Source organism: Falco punctatus (genome assembly GCF_963210335.1).
Source record: "Falco punctatus genome assembly, chromosome: 9".
Lineage (NCBI taxonomy): Eukaryota > Metazoa > Chordata > Aves > Falconiformes > Falconidae > Falco > Falco punctatus.
Genome location: NC_137589.1, coordinates 26,043,396 through 26,068,430, shown reverse-complemented (window position 1 = coordinate 26,068,430; position 25,035 = coordinate 26,043,396). Strand labels below are relative to the sequence as shown.

The following is a 25,035-nucleotide window of genomic DNA, read 5'->3' as shown; positions in this document are numbered from 1 at the left end:
AGCAAAATCCAAATAAGCAAAACCTAAAAACATCAAATTTCCTCCCATTCTCCCCTCCCCTCAGACTGGAAGCCTACCCATGTATCCAGCCTGCCTATCTCCTTTCTCCTTCACACATGCACACAGATGTGGATACTGCAGAGGGCTATTAGCCCTTATACATTGCAAAGTATACTTCCAAGGCATCAGAGGAAATAATCTTTTTCCAAAATTAGTCTTCCCTCCTCCTCCCTTTATTTCTTGCTAAGTTGTTGCAATTTGTGTTGCTGAGTTGAATACAACCTAAATTACACTGTGTCCTTAGATACTCCATCCAAATATAGGTACAAATGGAACATTAATTAAATAGTTCTGATTTAGCAACTATTACGTGTAGTTGCTATGATTAAGGTAAAAAAAAATGCCTCATCTACAAGTTTAGTTAGGTGTAACTTTAACAAACACCGAATTCTGTGACAGTATCAGGATGAAGGAAAACAAAATCATACCTCAACGATATGTATTGTTTTCTTATCTCTCTGATGCTATTGCTGATGCCTTAGCATTTCTGTTAAACTTCAATTTTGGTGAGGAAGAGCTGACCTAGGTAGCAAAAAGAGAAATCTGTTATACAACTTGGTTGTCAGAAGCATCTGTTGTTTCGCCTTTGCCAAAAGCATGCCTCGTGTTGGATATCAGATGATGCACCTACGCACACCACATTAAGTATATTTCAATCAGTTGAGTATTTTTCAGTAAAAATTCTTTTGTGAAAAATTCTGTTCCTAATAAACTGGGTTTTTTCCTCACCTGGGAGGCTGAAGTGGCTTTCTGGACGTTAAGCACTATCAGTCCAGTCCCCCTGGGCTCTGATGTACTTAAGTGGTTTCATCACCATGGTTACAGACTCCCACCACATAACTCTTAATTTTATTTATCTCATTGCTATAATTTAACTCACTTTGTAAATCCTCTTGTGTTCCCTACCGCAAAGGGACATACAGCAGGATGCACCCCTGGGCACAGGCTACTCCTCAGATTCCTAGTTCTCTTAAGAACCAATTTGCATTTACACAAAAGAAAGGCACAAAGATGTTAAAGTAATGACTTCTTTCTAGCATATTTGGCTTGAAAAAAAACTTACGACAATCCTGATCTAGCCTTGTTATCCCTCCCCAAACCCTACCTTTGTCTAATCATACAAGACGTTTTAGAAAACCTAGGGCTTACGCCTGCATTTCATGTTTTTCAACATTAACTAGCTACATGATAGGAAAACTGCCTATCAGTGAACTGCTGACAGCAATCAATAAAGTGTGAATGTGCATGCAGGATCTTTACATATGCATAGCATAAAATGAATGAAGATGCTAGGGAAAATGTAGGTTTATCATAATCAACCAGAGAAACAGAATTTAATCTTGAGCCAGTTTTATTTTAGTTTAGGTAGTGAGAAGACATTTCCATTTGTAAAGTTTGCAGAAGCTGTTGCTAGGTTCCCCTTTTCCTTTAAAGATTATTTTCATAGAGTTTTCTGCAGTTCAACATTTTAATGTATTTTTAACTAATTAAATTCATCTTTGCACCCACCCTCAGTGAGAACACAATTTTACTCTTTTCATATTTCAATCTGAACAGGCTGCATGGAGTTTTTATACACTATTTCATGGGTTCAAGTCTTCTGATTACTTTTGCAGGAAAAGGGACTAACTGCATGTGAGCAAGTCAAATACACAACAGAGCTGAGTTTCAAGACAGCAAACTGGCAATTAGACATTTTGTCTCATGTTTTGGACTGCAGCAGAATGTTAGTGCTGCCAAACTACATTGCGGCAGTACATTGACAGTGGTAATTAATGACCGTAATTTCCACTCTGAGTGCTGGCCCTGTAGTACTAGTGCTTCCAAGCTTTGAATTACAGTAGGACCAACCTGATCCCTCCTTGGTGTGCTGTCAGCTTTCAGTTTAAAGCTCTTCAAGAGCTTACAAGAGAGCATCTGCACCACGGTAAGGCAGAGAGCCCCTGCTACAGCCACCCTCACTGCTGGGCATTGCACACCCGCAGCAAGGGTCAGAAGAACCCCCCGGCTCTGCTGGAGGGGGCTCCGTAAAAACAGGCAGGTTTCGCCCATGTTCTCAAAAGCCTGTCCCTTTCCCAGGGTATTGGCACCTGGGGACAGCAGCTGTCCCAGACCAACGGGACATCCCCATCCCTGCGGTGGTGCCCGCTCACTGACCGCACTGTGGGACAGTGTGGATGTTCCTCCAGTGTGAAGTTCTCCTTCCAAACAGTTTTAGAAGGTAATACTGATTACTTCTGCTTTGTTTCCCACTTCCCATTTCCAGCTGCATATTGTTAGGATCCCCTGTTTTGTCTTAACGCTTTAGCACTGGCCACAGGGCCGGTCTGGCTGCCTAAACTACTTTTTAACCCAGCCTAACAGCATCTTACTCGTAGGAAGACTCTTCTTGAAAACAACGGCAGTTTTTATTGATGGAGCTGCAATAAAAGTTCTGCACCACTGATGCACTGCAACAACCCTTTTAAGGCTAGATTTTGACAAGTGCTAAGACAGCTACGTAAATGATTTCATAAAATGCACATATACATGTTATGCTTTCATATTCCTTGTAGAGTAACTACTACTGAGAACAGAGTGTTTTGGGGGCACACCAGCTTACTGCAGGCTTCTTCCAAAAAGGGGCTAGTTTTTTACTGCACTGCTGACAAGTTACGCTGCTGAAGGAGTGTAGATCGGCTTTAAAGATGTTTGTAGTGCATCCTCAGAGCCACCGCCTTATCACATCTGTGGCTAGTCCAGGGACAAGGGAATAGAGAGAAGGCATAATGCCTTTTGTGCTGCACTGATACCTGACAACTCAAACAACTGATTTTATTTGAAGCACAGGTCACTGCTGTCACTTACTTCCAGATAATGCACAATAGCTGCTTATCTGAATATGCATTAACTTCATTTATTTATTTTTTTATAGAAACAACATTTTATTTCCCTTCTGAATAATCCCTTTTGTGAATTTAAGCCTAACTTTCAGAGACAAGCAAGCTGGACAGGCAAAAAATCTGAATTGTAAATGTCTTGTTGAGCTTCTGTTGTTGCTTAGTATGTCCTACTTTATAAAGCTGAAACGTGTGATTTCAGGGTGGCATAAGCTAAGCTCAAACAGTGCCTCGAGTCATATGCTTCCAAATATTTTTTTTCTTTCTCCCTAGGTGTTGCTACAACATGCCTGCTCCCCTGCAGTCCAGTCAAAAGAGTCATTCCTGGGAAACACACTGACAGGTGATGAAGGAAATCTATACAAAAAATAAAAAAGAAATAACCTCGAAGGAGGAACAGCATTACAAGGGAAAATTGTCATGTAGTTTAATACCACCGATATTGACACTGATATTTCTGTATTACTTTTTCTGTTCAGGAAATGCTCATCACTGTCTCTTGGCTTCAGCTATACTGTGTTTTCAATGAAACAGATAATTTTCCTCATTAATAATCATACTCTGACTTGGACTATAGGATTTTAGAGGCAGAAGGCCCATCAGTCTTGGCAAGGGTATCGTGTGCTAAGAAAGAGAAAAGTTCATGACATATTGCTCCACAAACAAAGGCTTCTGTAACTTCAGTCTACTGATACATGTAAAAATGGAAAGTACAAAGAATTTGAGCACCCCCAAGGGGTTAACCTGGAAGAACTGGATGTACCCAGCAGGAGGAGTCGTGGTGATTTTGACAGACTTTAGGCTGAGTATCTAGCATCACGCAATGTTGTATCCACAAAACAGATTTTCCCTAAATTTCAGGCTGCCTGCATGCAATCCCACTGCTCTGCATTGCCTGCTGCCACGCTTGCATGCATCCCCCATACGCTACAAGCAGTTCCTTCCCTGCCCGATACTGTGGTGTTTGCTGTGATTTTGTTACTACCTGGCCTGGTAATTATAGAGGTCTCATCACTATGCTCTCCTAATACGCCAGGGTGTGGAAAAAGTATTTTCCATTTCTAATGGAGCCTTTTTAGGTCCAGAGAGACCAGGATGCATAAAGGGGAAAGCATCCACAATCTGCTAACAGAAGAAAAGACATGTATCTGACCATGCTGGATGTAGAGAGATCGCACAAAAAGGCAAAGTGCCTGCACGAGGTACTTTGTCTAGTGATGGAACTAACACTCTGCACACCTCTTGTCTCCTGTCTCCAACAAGCAGCTTTCTCTTGGATGCAATCTACAATGGGAAGACTTCTGAAAGAAGCATTGGGTCTTTAGAAAGATCAAAATGCAGATCCCAAAGAATGATCCTTTCCAGGCTTAACAAGTCCCAGGTCCTGCTTCGAGGCTCAGTGGTCACCCAGTGCTGTAAGTCCACCACATAGCAGAGGGGACAGGGCTGCAGCACAGGGACAGCAGTGGAGTGTCAGGGCAGGACATCGTTTAAGCGATTTTCTTCCTTTAGACCTCACCAAAACACAGCCAGCACCAGCCCACATCTCCAGCGGGATAGGCTTGTCTGGCTCTGTCAGGATGCCTGGGTTTTTTTTACATTCCTGACATAGGGATGGAAACACATTCTACATGCATTTCAGTTTTGCTGTACGTACCACAAGAATAATAACCATTTCCTTCCTTGCGGAGCAAAGGGGATGAATTAAGTAGCTTCTTCACAGCTCTGAAGCACTAGCACAGGCGTAAATGAAGTTTCTAAGTTTTTTGATTAATTTTTATTTCTGAATTGAGGGGAAAAAAACACCTCTTAGAATGATTTTTATCATGCTTTAGAAAAGAGAGAAGGAACTTCATCAGTTGTCCAATTCTGTCCTACTTTGCTAATCCCTTGGTACATACGAGAGAGCAAGGCAATGGGGAAAGTAACCATATTCTTTGGGAAGAGCAGCAGCTATAGTATGTGAAGGGGAAATGACGTTTTGGCTATAAATTCTGTTATCACTTCCAAACTGTCCACAACTGAAGTTCTCCACATGTACCAGAAACCTTTCACAGAGGTGTTAGGGCTACAAGCGCAGGCACAGCCTGGCAGCAGAACACACACCAGCTACGGTGCAACTGGGCTTTTTGAGATCCAGACCAAAGAGTCAGCAGTAGCAAGCTAAAACAAGAAAACAGATGGGTAAAAACGTACAAGTGCAGTGTTTACTATTACTCGCTTTTACGGGCAGTTTTTTCCATATCTTCTACCACAAGAAGTCCCAAAACTGCTTGAAAGATTGTGCCTGCAGCAAACACTTGGTACCAGGATGCAAAATTGTATCAAACCAGAAAACACACTCTTGGAAACTTGATGGCCTGCGTAGCATCAAGGCAAACACACATGGGCAAGAACATGCTGCTCAGCTGCTTTATTAATATTAGGTTCTTAGTTGTCCTTTTAGTCAGGTGTATTTCCTTGATGTTTCTTTGTTATGGTGTGATTTTTTTATTTGATGCTTATGCATAGCATGGTTCTACTTAAAAAACGTGACACGACATCAAACTGGTTTTAGTTTAGTAATACAAGAGCGATAAATTATACGTTGTCAGAGTACACATGGGCTTGCATAGCCTGTACATTTCTTCCCCATAAGAATCACTTTATAGGGCAGGGACAACTTAATTGTTTGATAGTGTCTAATATGCCAGCATTCTCCCTACAACACCCAATTTTTAGATAAAAACAACGTAAAAATAAACATAACACACAACTAATGTTGCGTGGTGTGCTTTATTTTTTTAGAAAAACATCCACCTCTTAGGTACATGACATCTTTCATATTTATCTCTCTTGACGTTTACCCTTCCTTGTAATAGTCTACATATCAGCTCATGCCATGGGAAACCAATCTCCAGCCTTCAGTTTGTGAGCAGTCGGTAAGAGAATTAAGGTCTGAATAGACTGAGTATCTCCACAAGTTAAATGTCTGAACTTGCTCCAGTTTCAGGTGAGGTACTTTACCATGATGATATACAGAAAGCACTATCCATGTTACATTTTTCTTCAGAAAAAATGGACTATTTTATTATTTTTTTATGAAATAAAATTAAACATACCAGGCTAGTTAATTGTATGTTTTATAAATTTGCCATTTAGGTTTTCAGGAATTTTAGCTGGAACCTGGTAGATCAGACCTTTGGTTCTAGAATATTTTTTTTTTTTTTTTATTAAACTTTTTTTCCAGTATATAGCTTTGAAGTTTTTTTACTCAAACCACAAGACATTTGAGCTATTTTAAAGAACTCTGTCTTCTGTTCACAAGCTGGTTGTCAAATAATTATAAATTTGTTTCCTTTTTGAAACACTCTGCGACTACATTTTGTTAATGAAACCTTCTCAGCTTACATTTTCAGAATGTGAAATCTCCTTGCATTTCACAAAAAGAAGAAAACCAAGAAGCCACCCCACCCCGCGAGTTCTCCGCGATCAATAGGGCACGTTTCCTCCCACACACGGCGAATGGGGAGTTCACGCTGCATTACCAGCCGTCTGCTATCCTCACGCTATGCCTGCTGCTTCTTCAATAAGAATGCTCTCTGACGCCACCCGATACAAGCATCCTCTGGTAACATTTTCATCGCTTATCTCCTGCATCATTCTGGCTTTCCCCCTGTTAGAGGCCAGAGGCTGATATATTTTGAATAAGCTTAAAGAATGGAACAGGCAAAGCTGAAGTTCAGCCTTTCACAAGACTTAAAATTTTGATCCGCTGATAGAAAAGCCTGGAGTGGTAGGGGTGTTGTGGCAGCTCCCACACCAAGCTTAACCAGGGGCACTGTCAGTGAGGCCAGTCCATCAATTGTACAGTGAAGAATGAAGGTACAAAACAGTGGTCATCTGGGTTCTCTGCAAAAGGAGACCGACGTCTCTCTGACAAATATTGGAGAAATAGAAATGAAAAGGCTTTGTAAGTTTGCTTATAAAAGTAAAAAATAAACATGGTAACCTTTAGACGACTGAAAAATAAGCATCCTCACGGTGGAAGGCAGATTATAGAAGAAAGCATTTAACAGGTGGGATTTAAAATATGAAAAATTACATGCTTAGAAAATTAGCATGTAGTTATGTATCTTGAATCAGAAATACAACAATGGGTTGAGACCATACAAGTCAAAGCAAGAAATAAATATACACACGGTGCAAGGAACAACGGGGTTCCCATGGAGCAAGGGAACCACTACCAAAACCTCAAGTCCCCAAGACTTCCTGAACTCCAGTGTGAAAAACACAGCGTTGGAGGACACAAGGCAAATAACTCAGACCATCTTGTGAAAAAGCCTGCAGGGAATGCGAGACAGAAAAGATGGTGGAAACATATGTGGAACATTTTTTTGTTAAAGCGAATGAATTGAGGAGAAACCATATTCTGGGATGATTCTGAAGCACCCGGCAATGGCCTGGCTTCCAAGAGAGCATTCAGCAGCAGCATGATCTGTGCACTGAAGGATGGGCATAGGGATGATTTCAAACAGATTCTGCAGTATAAGAAATTGACTGATAAATCTCCTGATCTCTGATCGGTACACTATGCAGTTCCTTTAACTTTTCTATCATTTTGCAAAAAGCTACGTTTTGACTTACAGTTTGGGTTTAACTTCACCAGAACTTTATTGGCAGGGCAGGAAAGAACCAACACATGGACATGACAAAAACCCCGACAAAGGCATCAGTCTGACCCTTCAGAAGTGCTTAAATAAGATCTAGGAGACACTTAAAAAGAAAGTAAAACTTGAGCAAGGCAATTCTTGTTTTACTTTGTTCCTTCTGTACTATGGGAAACAGGATACAAACCCCAGAATTTCAGCTATCTGCAGATCAAAGGTGCTAATAATGTTACAAAGCTTTTCAGTTGTCGAGCTTGTTTGCCAGCTTGTGATGGAAGGAGTAAAGAATGAAAAATGCTTCACAACTTCGCCTTGCAATGCTCCACCTCAGAGTGAGGGACCTCACAGCTGCCTGTGCTCAGATCCTCCAGCATAACTGGACATGAAGCATCAGACACCTCTACCAGTAAAGCCAGTAAATACATGATACCCTCTAGGGACTGAACTTCTGAGGTGCCCAGCAGAGATGAATGAGACTGTCAGGCACCTTCCCTGTGTAAGGTAATATTTTATTCTGCTTAATGACCAAACCGAGAAATCTGTCCCTGCATGGCTCCACAGCCACCAGCCTTTGTCTTTGATACCATGCAGAGAGCTTGGCTTGCCCTGAGCAGAACTAGGTAGTTGAGAAAGGTCAGTCTATCACCCTGCAGATGCTTATTACCACATTAAATATGTGGTAATAAATCAAGCCACTAACAAGAAATCAAAAAACTGATAGCTCAGACAAGTAGATTAAACACAGCTATGCTCATGTTGTATATTTAAAACAATTTAGGTTTATGAATCATCAACGTTCTTTATACTACCCACTTCTCTGAAAAGTAGCTGGAGAGTGTGGCTACTTTCCACTTGTAAAGCAAAACTATTCTTGCAATCATTAAAAGTTGTTGCTCCAATCCCACGGGCTAGAATGAGAAAAATAAGTATTATTCTTCCCAGTGACTGGAGCTTTCCTAAAAACAAGGGTTAACACAGCTGAATTTTCGAAGCTCAAAACTCTGAAGTCAAAACCTTAACCTGGTTTCCTGTACAGTATCTTCAATACGAACCAAGTGCCCTATGAAACAGAATATAGATTTTTCTGTTCAAAGTTAAATTTTAACAAGGTAATTTATTCATTGACCAATGAAGAGTGTGATTAAAGCTATTTTCGGAACTTCTGAAATGGAAAGATGCATGAGGAGGACACAGCTTTAAGCAGTGACTGAATTTTTACTATTGCCATATTTGCTGCTTTAGTTCTTCTCATCTTCAGGTTAACGAGCCCATTGCTTGAATTGTTTCATCACAAATCAAGTTCTCTAGGTCTGTGGTATTCTTATTGCTCTTCTGCAGACTCAATCCTGTTGATCTTCATCTTTTCTTGAAGAGTAATGCTTACACCTGGATACAATGCCCCAGTCAAAGCCTGCCTTTAGTCCATGCCTTACTTCTTGTGTCTTACAAGTGATAACCTTATTTGTCTGCCTTTTTTGCAGTTGCATGACAAATGTTGTCTCACATTCAGCTTGTGATTCCCTGTAGCCTTGCGTGCATTTTTGCAGACATGCTACTTAGCCATCATCCATCATCTTGGAATTGTGCAGGTGTTTCAGACCTGTATCTTACTCTTTTCGCCATTGAGCTGAATCCCATGGTTTAGACTGTTCTGTCAGTGTTCATGTAACTTTGAATTTGGGTTAGAATCTGGACTGGAGTCCAAACTGCAGCCTAAGATGGTACATCTGTAATTCCTTCCAGTTTAGTCTCCTTGCAGGAGTCGCACAGTAAGCACACTCCGTTTCACTTATTAGATGGACAGGCTTATGAACTCCTCAGAGACTTGTTTCAGGTTTTCTGCAGATACAAGGCAAGAATCTCTGCCACAGCGCACATTGATCATGTTTTCAGAGATAACACCATAACCAGCTGGCTTCTAGAACTATAAAGGTTATAGTCTAAGGCGAGGGGAACAGCAGGGAAAGGAAGTCAACACCCAGCTACAGCAGCAACAGAGACTAACTAGATGATTTGAATTGTAAACAGAACAAAATGATACAGAGATTTTTAGTAATGTAAGAATGATCTTCACACACACACATCCACATCAAAACCAAGAGATAAAGTTGTAGCATGTGCAAGAAAATTAATATAGAAGCAATGAGTATCAAAGACTAATACCCGCTTTACTGCAAAAGATGAGTCACAACCATGGAAGAAAATGTGCACATAAATGCAGGTACCAGGAGAACATGGCAAAGAAGATTAAGGAGGACAAAATTACTGGACAGAGAGGCTACTCAAGCTTTCATTCTGTTCCATTTTGTTTCCTTAGTTCCTGAACAGTAATAACTTGTACGAGATTTAAAGTGAACTGTCCAAAAAGTGTAACAGCAAAACATTCATTAAAAGTCACAGTAATATTTCCCTCCAAACCTGATACACTTTGGATAACCTGCTATAAAATTGATTGCAAACATATAAGACAACTCCATTTCACATCACAAATGATAGCAAGAATGTGGAAAACTGGCAGGGATCTCAGTGTAATAACATAGAGCAACTACAGGTGGTCAGAACTTAATCTGAAAGCAACTCCGAAGTTTGGTGGACTAATAAGCTAAGGCACATGACGTGCCTTATAATCACTGGAGCCACAGAGGGGTTTAAAAGTCACAATACAGTCCTTTATGGTGCCTCATGGTACCCACAGCCCTGAGTTAGATGCCAGGATTCCTCCTACAACCCATGAAAAGTCCTCAGCACCCATGAAAGGGATTTACACAATCCAGCATGCCAAGCAAGGAGCACGCACAGCTAACCGTCAGCTAAGCCTTGTCCTTCAGAGATAGTTATGTGTGTAACTCCAGGACAGAAGAAGATACCAGCTTCCACTTGAGGCTCTTGGCTGTAAACCCTCTCCTGTAGTTTGTTGCCTAAGCCATTTTGTTTCCTTCTCATGATCCTCTCTCCCAGCTGTTTCCCTACCCCAAACAACCAACTAGGGAGAGCTCCAAGTACGAAATGCAGCTAGGAAATGGGAGATGTATCTGAAAATTCTCCCTCCTCCCCCAAACTGGGGAAAGGACTTTGTTCTCCGGCAGTCATTCTCTCAGTCTCTGCAGAGGTGTTCCTTTTTAGGACTTATTGCACATAAAGATAAATGAGTCCATATCAGCCTCTCTCTCCTCCATGGAACCCCGCTGAGTACCACAGAATAGTTTGGGTTGGAAGGGACCTCATCATAAACAATTTCTTCCTTATACCTAGTTTAAAACTGTAAGAGGGGGGACTAAAACCATTAGCTCTTGTCCTATCCCAACAGGCCCTGCTAAAAAGTTTGTCCTCATCTTTCTTATAAGCCCCCTTGAAGTACTGAAAGGCTGCTGGGCTCCAGAGCTAAATGCAGGACTCCAGAGTAGAGCAGAATCACTCTCCTCAACCTGCTGGCCAGGCTTCTTGAGATGCGGCCCAGGATGTGGCTGGCTTTCTGGGCTGTGAATGCACATTGCTGGCTCACATCCAGCTTTTTGTCCCCAAGTCCTTCTGGGCAGGGCCGCTCTCAATCCCTTCATCCCCCAGCCTGTATTGATACCAGGGGTTGCCCCAACCCAGTGTAGGAACCTGCACTTGGCCTTGCGGAACCTTGTGAGGTTCACAGGAGCCCACTTACTGAGCTTGTCCAGGTCCCTCCGGATGGCATCCCGTTCCCTCAGGCGTATCAACCGCACCACCCAGCTCGGTGTCGTCTTGAAACCTGCTGAGGGTGCACTCGATCCTACTATGTCATTAACGAAGATACTAAAGAGTGCTGGTCCCAGCACAGACCTCTGAGGGGCACCACTCACCACTGATCTCCATCTGGACGTTGAGCTGTTGACCGCTACCCTCTGGATGCATCCATCCAACCAATTCCTCATCCACCCAACAGTCCCTCCATCAAACCTGTATCTCTCCAATTTAAAGAAAAGGATATGTGGGGGGCCATGTCAAATATTATTTGTCCAAAGTTGCCCCCTGAGGAAAGATTAGGGGGGTACTAGTACGCCCAAATATCCACATGTAACCGAGGCACTCGGCTTTGCCAGCCTTTACCGTCCTATAAGCACGGGGGATCTTTAAGGAAGTCACTGTGAAGGAGAGGTGGCACAAGTGGAAAGCCTAAAGCAGATGTCACATCCCAGTCAGGCTTCATTACAGCAACATGGATCTGGCTGCGCAAGGAAGGCCACGTTCCAGCTCCATTCTGCCGAGTGCTGTGCTGCCGAGCACTGGCCCAGGGGGTGGCTGGCACCAGCTGTCCCCGCACACCGGGACAGGCACTGCCCTGCCAGCGTCCGGGGGCCAGAGCCGGAGCTAGCCTCAGCCCGGCCAGCCTTGGGATAGCTGCCGTTCAGCTGCTGCACTGCACCCACCGCACCATGGTCTGGGGAGCTACCTCCACATCAGTGTAAATATATGGTATAAATATACAGGGGGGATACGAGTGCATCTCTATATACATCCCAGTAATATTTCCAAAAGCTTCTACCAGCTCAGGGGACAGCGTGGACCTGCGCTGCAGGTGCCCAGGGCGAGGAGCATCTCTGTGGCACGGCGCTGGGCTCGGCATGCTGAGCAGGGACACGCTCTTCAGCTGCTGCAGGGACAGCGGGGAGCTGCTGGTAACCCGAGGGCTTGTTGTCTCCGAGCTCAGTAAGAGGGTCAGAGCAACGCGTAGTTTGCAACAGGTCTGCAAAGTACATCACCCCCCATGAAACTGAAGCACATGCAGGGTTTGAGATCCTAATTGCGACGGAAGGTTTCTGAAGCTGGTCTCTGATCTCCCATCCCTAGACGTGCAGCAACATAAAAAGCACGTCTATGTTCTCTTGAAACTTCCGACGTTTTACTTGATTTTTTTTTTTTTTAAAACGCATCTTCCCTATATAGAAGCCTGTCTCCACGTTAACAAAAAATAACCACCCTAGCACAACGCACACCGGTATTTTACTTCCGAAATGAGAATCCCTTGTTGTGATCCAGCTCCATCAGCTGCAAGGGAAAACATCCCGGTCCTCGCCCCACAGAACGCCCCCGCCGGGGGCTGCCCGCCCGGCACCCGGACCCCGCTCCCCCGGGATGGGTTTGCGGTACCGGCGTGCGGTATCCTGGGAGAAAGGGAGGGCTGTCGGGGGACCTGCCGCAAGCCGGTGCCGCCGGGACACGGAGCTCCCCGCGCCGTCCCCCCGCGGGCCGGGGAGGGGCGTCGGCGGGGGCAGCCCCCGGCATTGATAACCCCCGCGCCCGCCGCCCGAGAGCGCAGGCGGTCGCGCAGCGCGCCGTGGGTGCCTCGGGACGCAGCGGGAAGCAGCAGGGTGCGTTGAGGGGAAATCGGGGCGGGGGGAACCGGCGGGGCTCTGGGGGAAGCGCTTTGCCCGGGGCCGGGTCTGGCTGCTGCTTCGGTGCGGCGGGCTCCCGCCTCCCGCTGCCCTGCCCGGGGATCCACACGGCTTCCCGGCCGGGGCGGCCCCGGGGAGCCAGGGTGGGGGAACAAGCTGAAAGCCCCCGGGGTTGTGACCCTGGAGGGACAAGCCCGCCCTGCGCCCCTCCGCCGGCCCAGCCCCGGGGCAGGCAGCGGGCGGCGGCAGCACTGTCCGTGTCTCCGCAGGGCGCGGAGGATGCGGCCGGCCGGCGGGCCCGGCGCCGGGACGCTCCGTCGCTGAGGCACCGGAGGAGGCTCCCGCGGCGCCGAGGAGATGAGGCTGCCCCTGGCGCTGCTGGCCCTGGCCGCACTGGGGGCCGCCGCCGCCGGCGGGACGGGTCGGGAGGCGGCGCAGGCGGGCCGGTTCTCCACGCCGGAGCGGCACCGGTGCCGCTGGGAGCTGCGCTGGGCGGCGGGGGCCAGCGAGCTGCGGCTGAGCTGCTGGCCGCCGGCGGGCGGCGGGGCGGCGCGGAGCTGCGCCTACCGCGGGGAGCCGCGGCGCTGCCCCGCCTACGGCGCCCGCAGCCGCCAGTACTGGCGGCAGGTGCTGGGCAGGCTGCGGCGGCGGCGGCACCCCTGCGCGCCGGGCGGCCCGCTCAGCGCCCGCCTCTGCGGCCCGGGCCGGGCGCCCCCCGAGGCGCAGCTCCGCCTGCTGCCCGGCCCCGGCGCCTCCCCGCCGCCCGCCACCGCGGGGCCCGGCCAGCACCCGGCGGAGACCTACTGCGCCGAGCGGTGGCACTCGCTGTGCAGCTTCTTCGTCGGCTTCTGGGAGGGCTGAGCCTCCGCCGGCCGCCGCGCCCCGGCCCCCCGGCCCTCCCCCGCCCGGCTCGGTCCGCGCCCCTCTGTCCCCCTCCAATAAAGCGGTGACTTTTGTGACTGACAAGGAGCGCACGTACGTCTCTTCTCGTCCAAGCCCCGCCACGCTGCCGGGCGCGACACCCGCCAGCCAGGTGACAGCACCCGGGAATGGTGCACCGCGCACCCAAGGTTCTCCAAGGGTGTAAACACCGGGGTACAGCTACTCCCTCCCAGATCAGGTCCTGTGAGACTTAAGGTTAAAGTGACGCTGACACTGCCCAGCTAGAAAACCAGGTATTTGTACCCAAACAAGGAACAACCAAGACTTCACTAAGCAGTAAGTCCTGGGAAAAACATCTCTCTGGCTTGCAAAGATTTCACCGGCCCAACAAGCCAGCCCAGGCTGTCCCCACAGAGCAGAGGGTCACTGGCTGACCTCAGGCACATACACACAGCACTGGGCAAGAAACCAGCTGTGGCAAGGTTCAGAGTCTCGGGAGCAGCTGGGTACGCAGCCGGGCTCAGGGGACTTGGTGCTCCACCTAGCTAATGAGCCAAGGCCACAGTCACACTCAGAGGGACATAGCGTTGAAGCAGGCAAGCTGTTTTGCCAAGGGGGAAGGGGGCTTCGAGATGTTACCTACTTTATCCACTTAGAAGCACAGTTCTGTGGTGCATTTTGGTACGGAAAGCTCAGGTTTTCCTTCAGTCCAGATTTCTGTCCTTTGGACACAACCCACTCCGTTTCTAGGAAGAGGGGCTGCGATTCCTGCAGCCCACAGCTGGCTGCACATCAGCTCCTCTGCCCCACTGCCTAGCACAGCTGTGCAGAAAGCAGGGGTGCACCAGAGGTGAGTGTGGTTAGGACCTAGCCCCCTTCATTAAAAAAGCTCCTGGGGTCTCACTTGTGCAGAAACTGGAACAACACCTGTCTACAGAGACATGTTTGATTAAGGCTTACATTAATTTAATCATTCTGCAGAGAGACTTTGAAATTGCCCCTGCAGTCACTCAGAGGGCTGCTGCTCATACGTTGTTCCAGAACCAGAACACTTCAGTGCATCAGCAGACCAAGCACAGAGGAGCAGCATCCCAGCAGCAGCAGAGCACCCATCGTCCTCATACCAGTGATTAAACATCATTGTTTACACACCTGACGGGTGCAGTAAAAGAACGACGTAAGCCATGGATAAAGCAGACAGGGTAACGTCAGAAAGAAAACCCAGTCCCCCTCAAACAGGAGGGTTCAAAGGAGCAGTCACATCAGGAGGCATTAGATGCTTCAAGTTAAAAAAAAATATATCATTTGGGAAAGCTCCTGGATTAGAAGAGGACACTGGCACTATTTTCACAAGGCTAGCACTCGCTGCCTAACCAGCTCTCTGCCTTGGGGAAACACCTCTGTCAGAGCTCCAGCATTACAGATGAGTTTAGCCAGATATATTCTTACAGCAGCATTATTTAGCTTGCTAGGTTACAGCAGTTTACAGACCCAATGCAACTGAGCTAAACCAGAGCTTTAACTATTTCAAATTGAACTTAACCCAGAGAAGAGAGAAGAAATAGTTTCTGGCTTACAGTCCTTACAACCTGGATGCTCAAAATCTGGCAAGATAACAAGTAGTGTTCACTTTCCTTTATGTAAGTTCATAACTTCATAACTGATTGGAGTTGTTTGAGACTGATGAAATACCGCCCAGGGACAAATTCAGTATTACTTTAAAAATTATTTTTTAAAAGCTGAACTAAAGAGTTTTCAGAAAGGTTATGCAACAAACGTTGCTTATTGCTCGTCCTAAATGCGCCCAACCTAGAATGTAACATGCTTGAAGAAAGGCACATGAAAAGGGGAAAAGCCAACAAAAGCATCAAACCAGAACTGTCGCCTGCCTAGCTCTGTAAGTGCATGTGTACCTTCACAACTTCTCCTTTAGCCCTTCTTTTGCACCATTAACCCCCATGTTTAACAGAGATTTGACTTGACCCTCTACTTTGCAGTCCCTGGACCTGGTTTGTGTGTCGAGTACGGTCCCAGTGTAGGTGAGAGGGGTGGAGGTCAGCCGTGAGCGTGCCCCACTGTGCAGCCCTCCTCCGCTGCCCGGGGCGCATGTGAGCGCCTCTGGTCCTACACAGCCCCAGACACCTGCCCACGACTGGGGGCACTCACGCTCTATATGTTTTAAGGATGGCTATGAGGAGGCCACCAAGAGGCAATAAGGATCTGCCCAGCGTTCTCAAGAGGATCTGGGCTGTTACATGCAACTTTTAGTGCCGAGGTGTATTTTCCTTTACGGCAAGTGGCTTGGGTAATCCTCAGCAGCACTATGCAAAAAAGCTCGATCATCAATATGTGTGACTTACACATGTGGGAAAAGCTAGCTGTCGTTTTAAAAATGAATTTGTGTATGTCCTACAAACAGCAGCTTTGTGCAGTGCCCTTAGAGCTTGCATTTCACACCATCAGATGCAAAGGTGGAACACCATGGCAACTGATCTGATTACCCACATCATCCTGCATTTAAAAGCCCAACTAGGAACTCTAAACAAATTCATTGTTTCACTCAAAAGGAATAAGAAAGAGAGAATCCCTTGCTCAGTGTTTCACCACATTATTCCCCTGACTCTCTAAAAGAGCTTAAAGTCTTTCTTATGAGCACCACCAAGTAATGAAACACAACAATCTAAGAACCTGTATTCATTGCATTTACTGTGGTTAATAACACCAGTGCCTACAGCTGAATAGTATCAAATTTCAGTTTTCATACTTGGGGTACTGCAGACCCCAAAGGCTGGAAAACCACAGTCAGATCATCAGATTTGTCTTTAAGGGTGAAGCCACAGTGTTATTATCATAAACATATTCCAAATACTTACATTTTTGGCTTAGTGGGCACTGGCTGTTGTATGTCCTCAGTGGATTAATAATGCAGCAGTGCACACAAGTACTCTGGCACACACCTACGTTACTAATGCTGACCCCACAAATTACTTTCTCTGACCTGTGTTCGTTTGTTACATGCTCAGGACCTGCAGGCAGAGTCCCCAGTGTTGCTTCTGCTTCTGCTTCTGCTCCTGCTCCGCTCTTCCCAGCCTATTTCAAGACATGCAGTTAAACACAGTGTCAAAAGGCAGCGAGGCTGTGCTGTCTCAGCGCTGACAAGTAAAGGATGATGCTCCCACAAGTGGTACTGGGTCGCTGCTAGCACGAGAATCGCAGTCTGTGGAGGTCTATTTAAAAAAAAAAACCACCCAAACCACCCTTGAAATGGCTGAGCCACAGAGAATGTCACCCAGAAATATTGGTGGACATGAAACTTAAAACAAAGTGGGGGACTGCCAGAGGAGGATGCCAGGAGAAGTGGCGTGGGGACTGGTGGCACACACATCCCTGGCACAGCTGCCAGCCCTGAGGTGGCTGCTCCTGGGAGGGCTCTGAGGTTGCAGACCCCAAACTTTGAGTGGCTCAGTCTTTTGTCCCAGCACACAACAGGAGTTACTCTTCCTGGGTTCTGCGCTAGGCACTTCCATGTGAGAATGCCCAATATTAGGGAAAAAAGCAGGAGGGTGGAGTAGGAGAGAGACACTTGAGCAAGATGTCATCGTTTAGATGTGCAGCAGTGCAAAAATAGACTTAGTACTGTATATTGTGACATGTTTGGTCCCAGCCAGACCGCAGACTGCCCCCAGCACCCCAATGCCCTGGCCAAGGGGTAGGTGCCGTGGGGTTCGGCACCCACGTGTCCCCCCATCTCTCTGTGGGAGCCCTTAGTGCTGCCCCCCAGCACCGGCACTCGAGGCCCTGTGCAACTAGTGAGGACACGTGTGTAAATCTGGCTTATTCCAAAAGCTGGTTAAACTGAGACCTCAGCTAGGCTGGAAAAGTCCTTTATTACATATATTTGTGAGAAATTGTTTTTTGGAGAAGGGCATGTGGTTAGTGTTTCGAGCTACTGGGATTTACACTTATTAGCCTGCCCCGCCCCCCCCCCCCCCCCCCCCCCCCCCCCCCGTGAGGCTGAACATCACACAGGCTGCGAGAAAGTTCAGTTTCCTATGAGATAACAAGAGGTAAAGAGAGTCCAGCACAAACTGAGCTTGTCAGGTGTTTGACACAAACTGGGATTTAACCTGCCTTCCTGCACTGCTGAGGGAAGAAGAGAGCTGGATTTCTGCCTCACTCATGCCTTCACATTCCTCGGAACACTTCACAGTTTCAGCAGGTGAGATCTGGCCAGGCAGTCTGAGTGTATTTCATGTTTCCACATCTGATGGTTTGACATTGATGTTTTCCACCTGAGTTTACGACCAGCCTGTTCCAGGGGAGCCTACAAAGGGATGCTATGTTTTTGGAGATTTGTGGTGCATCTTAAAAGCCATCAGGCTATTAACAATTAAGAATAAGGTGGAGGTACACACACAAAAATGAGGAAACTATTCAAGTGGGAACTGGTTGGATAACAGAACCTGAAATCTTTGGGAATTTCTCTTTAAGCACCTCTGACACGTTCTGGGCTCTCTCTTGGGCTGCGAGCCTTGTCTGAGACGCACTGTAAGGCCAAGCAATGCCAGAGGTAAGTGAATGGCAGGCTTTGTCATTTTGCCAAACACCAAACCCCTTCCTCTGACATAATTTGGATTTTTAAGAATTCCAAGCTCAGTTCATGAATGCAGTTACATGAAAGAGGCTTTTAACTGTACAGTATTACAGAGTTTAGATTAACTCTCCCAGCCCTCATACTCCTTCCTGATGTGGAAGGGTTCTGTTAAGTACAAGCACGTATAAAATATCTACGGCTTTAGAAACAATTCAGTGTTTTAGGGCTTAACCTTGTTCAGTATGTGCCATGCTTTGTGCCGTGTGTACAGTCTGCGCTGGCCTCTCGGAAGGCAAATATTTTGCCCAATTTATTTCAAGCACTCCAAAGGTTAATGATGCATATTTCTCTGAGGGGGGAGAGGGCGTGAGAGGGGCTGCAAGGTGCAGCCTGAGCTCAGCCCGCATTCCCGCAGGCTGAATAGCAGCATGGCCTGACCGCAGGGCTCTGATTTTACTGTTGGCTCCAGCCTTCCCATGGGAGAGACCCCCGCTGAGCCCTGAGCAGCCCTGGCCTCCCCTCGGCTCCCACGCAGCCCTGGCTGGCAGGGACAAACGCTGGTGGTCGGCCTGGGGGGTCTCAGTGCACCAGGGAAACACATGGATGCTTCACTGATGGGAAAAAAATAATAATCTATTTTAATATAAAAACTATACACATATGCATAATACATATTTATGTATAAAAATTATATACATGTATGTATTGGAACTCTGTCCCTGCTGCTGGCCCCTGCACCCTGGATGAGTACGCGCCTTTAGTAACAGCTCACTGTTGGCATGTGCCCTGGGCAGAGGGCTCTGCTGCCTGCTCCGGCAGTGCCACAGACACCCAGCACCATCGCCATGCTGGCACCTGTGTCATGTCATTTACTCACCTGATTTACACCCACTGTAGAGCTGCTGGATCAGCTGGAGAAGTTTTATGTTTATCTGTCAGAGGAAATCTAGGAGTAATTGATCCTTGTAAAATAAGTCTTCTTAGGATTAACTTGTAATTTCAGACCCTAACATGACATTATTTTCTATTTAAACTGTCATAAAATGAGAAAATACTTGATTAAAGTGTCACCGTGAACACAGAATGAAATAATTTCTTATTACACATTCACAAAGTACTGAAGTATCTATTTAACGAAGGAAATACATAGAACAAAATCTGGTCCAATAAAAGAAATCTAAATCCTAAAATGTAAAATGGTATGTAATGTCTACTTCGGCACACATTGATAATTTAATAAAAAAGATCTTAAAGCATTTTATTCTGCAAATTATATCCCGAGCCCCTATTTAGTCCGTCTGCTGGATTCAGCAGACTTTCTTGCATGAGTAAGCAAAGGTCTTAGGTCCCAAAACGTCTATAGGGTTTGAATTCTTAGTTGAAAAAGAGCAAAAAAATCATGCAGTAATTTCTTGGGGTTTTCAGACTATCCTTGTTAACTAGAAAATACATGTATCATCCCCAGAGTTAGTTTAGTGAAATGCAGGAGAAGAAAACCTAGTGGCTGACTTGTCAGAGCTGTGCTTCTTTTCAAATAAAAAAAGTACTGCGCACTTCCCGAAGTCGCTGCCCTTAGCAGCAGCATGATTTGTGCTAACAGGAATAAATATAACCTCGGCCCCATGCGTTTGCTGCTGCTTTTTTGATTTTAAGAGCAAACTCTTTCAAAATTATGAATAAATTTATCACTAGTATCCTTTTGACAGGAAAAGTGTAACAAGACAGCCACACAAGAGAGTATTATTTCATGTTAGTCGAGACAAGATGTTGGGGATTTAGAACTGATCTTTTGTCTCTGCTCAAAGACAAATGGTATAAAATTTATATGCATGCTTCTGTCCTGACAGCAAAGGGCTTCGGCAGGACTCTTGCTGGGAACTAATGGCTCTTGGGGATGCTGCGCTCTGAAGTCCCTCGGCATGAAATGGTCTCTTGCGATTCATCTCCTGTTAATAGTAGCTCCAAGACTACAGTCTCCCTCTTTTTTTTTTTTTTTTTTTTTTTTTTTAAAAAAGTTCTTTTATCCCGAGCTGAAGCTGCCTCTGTTCTCATTGGAGCAGCGAGGGTGTAGTGTGAAGGTTTTCTCCCCTCAGCTCTATTCTCTCGCAGCCCTCAGCAGACGTCTGGGCAAGCTGGGGGCCCTATGGAGAGCGGGGCCTGATGTCATCCCACCCAGCACGGGGCCAATGAACGTCCCCCCGCCCCACCACACATGTACACATCAACGGCATCTGAATAGCTTCTGGGGGCTTGTAAAGCTTTACTAGTCCACGGTAAATAGCAGTGGTAACGTGACGGTTTGTTTCAATGGATGTCTCTGAGCCAGGAACTTTACAGTGCCATAGACATGTAGGAAAACAGCACTGGGAAGCAAAAAGTAGGTTGAAGAAGTTGTTATGGTTCTAAGGGAGAAAAAGGCTCCCATTTTCATCATTGGGAGATGACACGGCCCTGGGGCAGGGGTCAGCCATGTGCAGGGGGCACCCATGGGGACAACGCATTGCTGGGCCACCAAGAGGCTCCATTGACCCTTTCTGCCCACGCCGGGATGGTCAGGGGAGCCCGCATCACCTGGCGCCGGCTGCCTTCTCCCTTTCAATGTGCCCACGTGGCACATGTGTCTTAGGGATGAAATAACATCACAAAATCAGGACTACGCACCCATGCCACCAGAATATAATCTGTCACAGCTTGCTCTGCCTTTTACGCGGTCCTCACCTGCCATGGTGGCAGAGCTGTTTCATTGCCGCTTTTGCACTCTTTGCTGCCCAAGGAAATTAGACTCAGATGATGGTGTACATCTCTGCCTCTGTAGCTCCTCTGTCCACAAGCTGACGGCACGGTGGGTCTCTCACAGATGCTAAATCCTTTCAAGTTATTTAAACTGATTGCAGAGCAGTGCAGACTTCTTGTTGGAAATTTTCAGCTAACTCCTAAATGAGGTTAATGAAAATATTTCCATCAGCAGCACTCGCAGCAAAAGTAATGGGCTCTAGAGAGAAGGCACCGCCAACTTTAAATCAGAGTGGAAGTGAACGTAAAAAACTGGAGTAGAGAAAGCAGAAGATAAGCTGGAAAAGTCATCGTTTCCTGAGGAAGAAAAGCTTATTTATTTTTTACTATTTCCTAGTCTAGGTAAAGGACAAAGTATATATGTACTCTGTAAATTTTAAAGAGCGATTTGCTGGACATCCTTTGTTTTCTCTGCACCTTGGAAATGCCACTCACCACATGCTTGTGCAGTTAAGGCGGTTATCTCATGCTGGCACCCCAAGGCTGGGGAGCATTGCTTACGCCATCAGCTTCAGTCAGCAGGAGCTGGCCTTGCAGCTGGAAGAGGCAGCCTTGTCCTTCTACTTTTTTTTGGTATTGCCCATGTTTTTATGTCAGTGCAAGTGTTTACGCAGCCACACTGCAAATGAAACCAGGGAAGCAGTCTGGGTTGAAGCATTCTGGGGCAGGAGAGGATTCAGCTGGATCAGACCCCCCAGATGGTCATATCGGCATCAGAGAAGGGATGACACAGGAGCTGAAGGGAGTGTCCGAAGCCAGGCAAGCCCAGCTCTTTCAAGGACGGGACGGCCAAAATCTCATTTGAAATGTCTGTAAGTCTGCAGCGTAAGCTGTTCGTTTCTTGCAACTGAATGCAAGTCCACAAGGATTCATTTATTTACGTTTTCCTGTATCTGGTCTGCAGAAATGGTGATTTCAAACTAGCTACCAGCTAGCTAACGTTGTGCACTGTGAATTACACAGCAGAGCTAAGGTGACAGTGCAACTGCCAAACTCCCCCCGCTTATTGGCCAGGGCATCTAGAGCGTGCCAGGCTGTGCCAGCAGCAGCATAGAAAAGCCACGATCTCCGGCTCTAAGGATCACCAAGACCATGAAATCCATGTGGTTACACAGAACTAACTGCAGTTCCGTTTGCCTTCTATCTGTAAATCCTCCAAGTTGTATTTTCTGGGCTTGGGCCAGCCACTTGCAAACTGGAACAACCTCCAGCCCAGTGACAAGTACAGGCTGTAATTTAGCAGCACTGGCTGACCAGCACTGAAAACAAAACCAAACCAAACCACCAAAACCCACAGTGTCCAAGTCTTGTGTGGGGAGGGGGCGAAGGGAAAGAAACAGGCATTTAATGCTAACAGGGGTTTTAGTTAAGTTTTTGTTGATGAAATTAAGCTTTCTAAGACCTTCAATAATTGCTTGAGGCTGTAGAAAGATAGCTTGGGTCAGATCTTTAACTCCTACAGACAACTTCTGTGCACTCTCACAGAAGTGCATTAATCATTCAACTTTGTGTGTGTGTGAGCTCATCCCTCGTGAAAAGCATCCTTCCCTGAGTGAAAAGAGCTTATTACAATCACTGCTGCTCTTGATTTGCATTAAGATTGTAACTGGATCAAGCGCAAGAAGTATGATTTCTGCTAGTAACCAACACAGCTGTATCACTGCCAAGAGTGACTGAACAATGGCAGGATGTCAAGGCAGAAAGCCCTCCCCCGCCCGCCAAATCTATTAAAATGAGCCACGAACACAATACTAATGTGGTAAGTCAGGGCAATATGCAAATGGCTGCATGTCCCAGAAACCCTAATCCTATCAAGAATGCAGAAGATGTTAATTTGACCATCTTTCACAGCTCATAAATCTATCCGTAGCAAAGCCAGGCTGCCAGATGTCATCAAGCAGCACTTCTTTGAGGCTGCAGTCTCAGCACAGACGCCCGATCATGCCTCAGTAAAGACCAATAAAGAGCATTGTTTGTGTGGCCTGAGAGCAGCTTCTCACATTTTGCTACAATAGAGGAAAACAGTGGGAAATGTGAATGACTGATTGGCAGAACTGGTGGTCTCTCCGGCCCCACTTTCCACATACGCAGATATAGATTTCACATGCATTTTACATCATTAGTATGCAGATTAATCTATCTTGCTCTTAACAATTAGTGGTATATGTTCCTTAACTTAATTTCTTGAATCCTGAACTATAAATACAAGCTGGACATAGTTGCACTTCTCTCAGGCAGATACTCCTTATTTACTTGAAACTACTTAAAAACAGCACAGCTTTTATTATGATGTGATCTTACTGTTACGATTTAACTCTCAGAATAGAAATATCCTACTTCAAAGCAAGCAGAGTTCTCTAAATCAAAGACCTCTAGAAATATATACTCATTTTTTCCTTCTCACATTCAAGGTTTAAAAATACCAGTTGCAATTTAGGTTCTTTAGTACTGACCAGAATGAATCTAATTTTTACAATGAGGGCGGTGAAACACTGGAACAGGTTGCCCAGAGGAGCTGTAGATGCCCCATCCCTGCAAACATTCAAGGTCAGGTCAGATGGGGCTCTGAGCAACCTGATCTAGTTGAAGATGTCCCTGCTCACTGCAGGGGGGTTGGACTAGGTGACCTTTAAAAGTCCCTTCCCACCCAAACCATTCTATGACAGTTTGCTTTTACCAGGTGTACTTTAAAGCACCACAGCAGATGATATTTTTGTATGAAGTTACCTGGAGCAAGCTGGATAAACCTCACTTTTATCTAAACTGAAGTGCCTTTCAGCTTCTCAGTGGCCACTGTGACTACCACAGAGCTCTGGGTCAAATGCCCTTGTTCAGAGTTGAGCTGAAAAAAGAAACCAGGCAAAATTATAGAAAATGCTTAGAGAAACATCTGTAGAAAAATGGGAACTTTCAGCAATAAAAATTATGTGGGGCTGTCTGCTATCTATCGCTACAGAGATCCCCATGGAAACTGCTGTTCATTTCGGATGTGTGTATTCCTGTCACATGCCATCCACATCGCTCACACATTTTAGAACATAAAGCTCCAGCCACACAGAACAGACGCCTAGTGCTTCTCTGACCAGGCCCAGAGTCTCTAGCAGGGCAGACTCCGAATCTGGGAGCTGAGGTCTTTAACGCCAGCAAGTCCCATGCTCTGTAACCAGGGAGAAGGTGCAAAAGGCCACCGATAACAGCCCCAGCCTTTCAGGTGACCGCAGGCTGCCATGCTACTTGTTTAGCGACACCTCTGACAGCAGGGTCTCTGGAGCCACCGGTAGCAGGGGTGATGGAGAACGCGATGGGGACCCCGCAGTGTTGCTCAGGGAAGAGAGGCAGATGGTCTGGCTGCCAGAACCTTCCTGAACGACCTGCAAGCCCCTCCTGATGTAAACAAGCAAAAGCTTAGTTCAGGGAGTTAATTTCAGAGATTTGTATCCACCCTTTCCCCTACAGCATTACCTGCCAAAAACCATTCTGATCTCAGTACAAGGGAGAACCAGTGCTAATGAAGCGAGGCTTTATTTTAGGTAGCCACAAGTAAATAAGTCAACTAATTCCACTGGGTCAGAAGAGGCAAAATGCTAAGAAAAAGAAGGAACCAGAATAATGTAAGTTTTAAAACTAAAGGGCATACTTCGTGAATTTGCTTGGGAAATCCTGGTTACGTTTTACCTCCAGAATTAGATTCAACGGGGAGAATTAATGATGTCTGAGTTTGAGAAGCCAACTGTTCTGGTTAATAACCTTAAAATACTTGTATTGCTAAATTAGGGTATGTATAAATCTAGTTCTGATTAATTTTTCTGAGAATA

At 46.2% G+C, this 25,035-nt stretch overlaps 1 protein-coding gene across 1 annotated transcript; it reads left to right on the top strand.

The window, feature by feature from the left end:
* The first annotated feature begins 2,616 nt into the window (after nucleotides 1–2,616).
* On the top strand, nucleotides 2,617–16,661 carry FGFBP3 (fibroblast growth factor binding protein 3). Its single transcript, XM_080401801.1, has 2 exons — nucleotides 2,617–12,927; nucleotides 13,221–16,661. The coding sequence occupies exon 2, from the start codon at nucleotides 13,309–13,311 to the stop codon at nucleotides 13,810–13,812; it is 504 nt and encodes a 167-aa protein (XP_080257927.1). The 5' UTR covers nucleotides 2,617–12,927; nucleotides 13,221–13,308; the 3' UTR covers nucleotides 13,813–16,661.
* The last annotated feature ends 8,374 nt before the right edge of the window (nucleotides 16,662–25,035 follow it).

Coding starts and splice junctions, on each gene's coding strand:
- FGFBP3 (XM_080401801.1), top strand. CDS start 13,309: ATGAGGCTGCCCCTGGCGCTGCTGGCCCTGGCCGCACTGGGGGCCGCC.